The 4,987-nt window shown below is 46.6% G+C and overlaps 1 protein-coding gene across 1 annotated transcript; it reads right to left on the bottom strand.

Annotated features, from left to right (window-relative positions):
* Positions 1 to 1,127: 1,127 nt before the first annotated feature.
* Positions 1,128 to 3,645, bottom strand: LOC136610259 (uncharacterized). The gene is made up of 4 exons (XM_066589496.1): positions 3,553 to 3,645; positions 3,370 to 3,464; positions 2,737 to 2,883; positions 1,128 to 2,022 (listed from the first exon to the last, which is right to left on the bottom strand). The coding sequence occupies exons 1-4, from the start codon at positions 3,643 to 3,645 to the stop codon at positions 1,128 to 1,130; spliced, it is 1,230 nt and encodes a 409-aa protein (XP_066445593.1).
* Positions 3,646 to 4,987: the final 1,342 nt, after the last annotated feature.

Here is a 4,987-nt window from a genome sequence, read left to right as displayed (position 1 = left end):
TTTATGCTGCTCTCGAGGTCTTTGCGTCTCCACGCCCTATCGCTGACTCTAGCGATATTATACAGGCAATGAAAAATGCCGCATTTGCTGCCAACCCCCCGTCCTCACGAACCTTGTTTCCTTCACAATCCTGCCCTGAACAATCAGACAGGGTTGCAAGGACACCAGGCTATCCGATACAGTATGTTTCACACGATAGTGGTTTCACGGAGAACATGACGAGCGGTTCACCATCACAACAGTCGTTCATGTCACTCATGAACAGCCCTTTGCCACAAACATCACAAAACGCTACCTCAGTATTCAATTCACCACCGGCCGGTGTGCAAAGAAGTGAAGTAACATACAGGAATTATACGGCACTTCAGTGACCCCTCAGTCATTGTCGGATCACTGCAATGTCGTGTAATTGATAGGTGCCGTTTGCACGTTCTCAAGAGCCGTTATCGTGTGTTACACTGCATGGGATTGCCTGGTGTCCCCATACTTACTTGAATGTTGAGGGGGAAGATTGTTAAAAAACTGCGTCCTCTAACCGTACCTCCCTGGCCGGCTGCAACGCGTCAAAATGTAACACATTCCTTTTTTTCTTTCTTGCGTTACTGACTGCATTATGTTGGAAAGAAAAAAAAAGAATGTATCGTCTATGTACATTCTGCCGACTGTGTGCCTTTACTTATCACATATTGACTGGCTGCTAGCTGGTTGGCTGTCCTCCAAGGTTGGGGTAATGCAAAAGTCTCTGTCATTCGTAAATTGTTTTTTTAATTTGTTCTTAATAAATGTAAACGTTGGGATTTCAGCCCGCAGATACCCAAAACAGGAGATGTGAGTCGTGCGTCTGGTTGAATTTAGTTTATATTTGTTCCCTTACTTCAGACTCTCTTGCTCACTTCTCATTGTGGTGACCCAACTCTGCTAAAATAAACCCCAAAAGAAAGACGAAACAGTTCTGCCAAATAACTTTGTTTTTAATTTGTAATAACTTAAAAATGCAGTGCATTAGCACTAAAAACAGGTTTTTTTTTATGTCAATGTTTGGCATGTCATGCCGCAAATAAACAATTTTTCTTGCACTTTGTCTTCATGGTTCTTCTGAAGCTGGTGGCCGGGGGATCAAACTGCGATTAGGGCTGCACACCACCCACACAAGAGTACTGCCATGGCACGGCGCCTTCGGGACTATGGAAGTAGTCAGTAGAGTGTTCTCGTACCTGCACAGCGGTTGCAGCAGGACGTCCAGCACCCCAGTTGATGACCGTGTCAAAGGCAGGAAGCAGTTCTTCCACATCTACCTCGGGACGATATTCCCGGAGGTAGTTGTGAAGAACACAACATGCCTTGACAAGGTCATCAAATGTGGTAGGGTCTACCATTAGGGTAGTCCCTAGAACCCTCCACTGACTAACCATAATCCCGAAGGCACATTCAACCACTCGACGTGCCCGGCTCAGCCTATAATTAAAAATCCTTTTCCGGGCATTCAGTCCTCTTCGCGGGTATGGGCGCAACAGGTTCGGCATCAACGGGAACGCCTCATCCGATACCATCACGAAGGGGACTGGATGTGTGGTTCCCGGCAAAGGTTGTGGGGCTGGGAGCGTCACGCCATCTCGGAGAATTTGCATCCCAATCTGTGATGTTCGCAGCACCCGAGAATCCCCAGTACTACCATAGGCGCCGACATCGATGCAAACAAATTTAGAATGTGCATCAGCCACCGCCATCAGGACTAAAGAGAAAAATTTCTTGTAGTTATAAAACTTAGAGCCGGAGTGCGGTGGCTGAAGCACACGGACATGTTTGCCATCAACCGCGCCTATGCAGTTAGGAAATTTGGCAACAGTTTGAAAGCCTGCTGCAACACGTTGCCAAGTCTCCTCGGATGGTGAAGGCATCACGATGGGCTGCAACTTCTGCCAGATGACGCTGCATGTGCACCTCACAATTTCAGTGATGGTCGATTTACCAATACGAAATTGGAGATGCAGGGATGCATAGCTCTCTCCTGTGGCCAAGAAGCTGAAAAGGAAGCAGAGAAAAAGGGGAAAGGATTAGTGAAATCAAAAGAACTAAAGTAGCATGTCACATACAGATCAACAGATTACATTTTCTGCATTTTCATATTGGAAATATTTGGCCAAAGTTCCTGGAACTTCCTTGCTATCTGCATTCCATTACAACAATGTTGAATGAAACATAGAGTATTTGTCCCTTTTTTCTTCATTTATCTACATCGTACCGTTGCACTACATGGGCCCAGTAAAATTGATGAAAATTAATATTTCGTCGCCATACAAATACTCAATGTTGCTTAGTGGGACAGATGCAAAGCGGCGTTTTTTTTGGGGGGGGGGGGGTTGTCACCTACGGTAACTCGGCTCAGAGATCGTGTTGCCACAGGGGTTTGTACTTGTGTTGTCAGATTATTGGGTACAGGTGCACTAGCTACCAAGCAAGGTATTTATATGAAATATTACAGTTTGCTATGACAACCACCAACTCCATAAGCTGACTGATGCACCGGTAAAGTACGCCGAGGACTCACACATACGCACATCAACAAGACATGGCAATGAGTTATGGAGGACTGTGCAAGGGATCTAAGTTTCAACACGCTCACAGACGGATACGTGCGTGCCAATACTATGTCAGCGTACAATGCCATTTTAACCAGTCTCCAGTCAGACTCAATCAGTAAGTAATTCTTACAAAAGACATATTTTGGTTACTTACCGAAGGGTGATGAGCAGCCTTTCCTCTGCAGTGATCGCCTTTCGCATTTGGGTGTTCTGAAATGTCGGATCCCGGCGCACCAGCTCCAGAAGACGCTCGAAAGCCTCCTGCGGCAGGCGGCAGAACATGACAAACTTCTCCGGATGGCTACAGAGAGACATACATAAGAGACAGTGTGAGACTGTGTGTGCGGTGGGCACAGAAAGAGAGAGTGAGAGAGAGAAACACACAGAGAGGGAAACATAGGGAGAGAGAGATATACAGAAAGGTGTAGAGAGGGAAAGAGAGAAAAAGAAGGGAGAGAAATATACAAAACAGTGAGAAAGAGGGAGAGAAAGAGGGACACACCAAGGGAAAGAGAGAGAGAGAGAGAGAGGAGAGAGAGAGAGGGAGGGAAAGAGAGAGAGAGTGGAAAAAGAAGGGAGAGAGAGATACAGAGACACAAACAGAGGGAGAGAGAGAGAGAGAGAGAGAGAGAGAGAGAGAGAGAGAGAGAGAGAGAGAGAGAGAGAGAGAGAGAGAGAGAGAGAGAGAGAGAGAGAGAGAGAGAGAGAGAGAGAGAGAGAAACAGTGATAAAATAACATTACTGCTTCAGTAGCAGCGAAGCAAATTTCGGGCAATAATATACGTACTTTTTCAGATCTTGGTACAGGCTTACAAAGTGCCCCTTCGTCCCCCGCTCCAGCAACAGGGGATGAACCCAATACCGCCTGGATCCCCATCCGGTCTGCAACATATTTTCAGCAATACATTAGCCCACTATTCGCAAGTTTAGCAAGTAAAACACACATTTTCATTTCACGTATATAGCTGACCTTGTTGGTTTTTGCGGCGTGCATCAGCAGAACACATATCAGATACTTTCGCCTGTAATATTTTCGCAGACGCATTCTCTGTCCACTTTCCATCTTTCCTAGCTGTGCTTTCCCTGAACAAGGGGTCAGTGAACAGGGTGTTCCCACTTCCTTCCCAGTTGTGGGGAGGGATCATGACATCACAGGAAGCAGTCGAAATCTGCAGCAAAATCTGCAAGAAAATACGCGACTACATAGCAAATACCGCAGCGGTATTTTCTGCAGCTTCTTCGAGGCGGATTTTGATGCGGTTAAACCGCAATGAAATACGCGTATAAAACCGCAACAAATTTAAGTCAGTATATGCGGTTTTGCCGCTGATGCGTCTGGGTTGCGGCAAATACGCAATGGAAAATACGCAGGACTTACGCAGCAAATCCGCCGTGTGTGAACCTAGGTGTAAAGCTAGCTCCTTATGTGAGTTAATACAAAATGCCTGTTTCCTTTTCTACCAATTCTACTTGAGTAATAGTTGAGACTATGCTGGGAGGTCTTCTCTGGCTTACCCTACTCAAGACAACACTGCTCTTTATAGTTTAATCGCAGTCGGATCATTCATGATCCATTTTCCTCTAAGTGAGCGGGCTGCCTCGAAAATCGATTTTTGCTTTCGAATCTGGACAGAAGCGGACCGTGTCCTTAATCTTCTGTCCAGCTGCAAAAAACTAGAGACAATCCCTTATCATTAGTTATGTAATGTTATTGAGTTCTAATTATGTCCCCGCTTTCCCTGTTTGTATGATTTTGGACAATTCTGCTGATGCTGTATTCGCGATAATCAATCCTAACTACCAAAATAAATGGCAAATCTACCGATAAGTTCATTTAATGTTAGAGGTATCAATGTCCCCCAAAAAAGGGCACACATACTTCATTACTGTCAGGGAACTAGGGTCCCGGATATTGGAAGTCCCTGAGACTGCCCGCAACCCCTGTCCCTACCTACTTACCCCCCTGGGCTAAGCCCCAGGGCGACAACTGGGCGACTGTCTCACAACTCACTAGGAAAGTGGGGAATGGGGACAGACAACAAACAAACATTAGAGTAAACTAACACAGAGGCAAGTCAGACTATCCGGGTTGGCAACTGGAGAATATGTGGTACAAAGGGTCAGGCGAAGGCGAAGTCAGGGTCAGGCAAATGATCAAAAACTGGGAGGCAGGCAATATCCAAAAACATGAGTGCAGCAGGAGACCAAACTAACACTAGCAAAGGCTGAAGGCACTGAGGAGTTTAAATGCTGTCAGAGCTCCCGCCCCAGCCGGGGAGCCTGACAGCAGAAGAATCCACTCACTGAGGCGCTGGAGAACGGGCCCCAGCCTTGTAGGACAGGCGGAGACCAAGGACGCACGCCTGGTCATGGTGGTGCCGAGGATGCGGGGCGAGGCGGAGCCT

The sequence above is a fragment of the Eleutherodactylus coqui genome, chromosome 2 (genome assembly GCF_035609145.1).
Source record: "Eleutherodactylus coqui strain aEleCoq1 chromosome 2, aEleCoq1.hap1, whole genome shotgun sequence".
NCBI classification, from domain to species: Eukaryota; Metazoa; Chordata; class Amphibia; order Anura; family Eleutherodactylidae; genus Eleutherodactylus; species Eleutherodactylus coqui.
This window is presented reverse-complemented; position numbering and strand designations above follow the sequence as displayed.

Coding starts and splice junctions, on each gene's coding strand:
- LOC136610259 (XM_066589496.1), bottom strand. CDS start 3,645: ATGGAAAGTGGACAGAGAATGCGTCTGCGAAAATATTACAGGCGAAAG. Junction 2,884..3,369: donor CTGTACCAAGATCTGAAAAA/GTACGTATATTA, acceptor GTCTCTCTGTAG/CCATCCGGAGAAGTTTGTCA. Junction 2,023..2,736: donor AGGCTGCTCATCACCCTTCG/GTAAGTAACCAA, acceptor CTTCCTTTTCAG/CTTCTTGGCCACAGGAGAGA.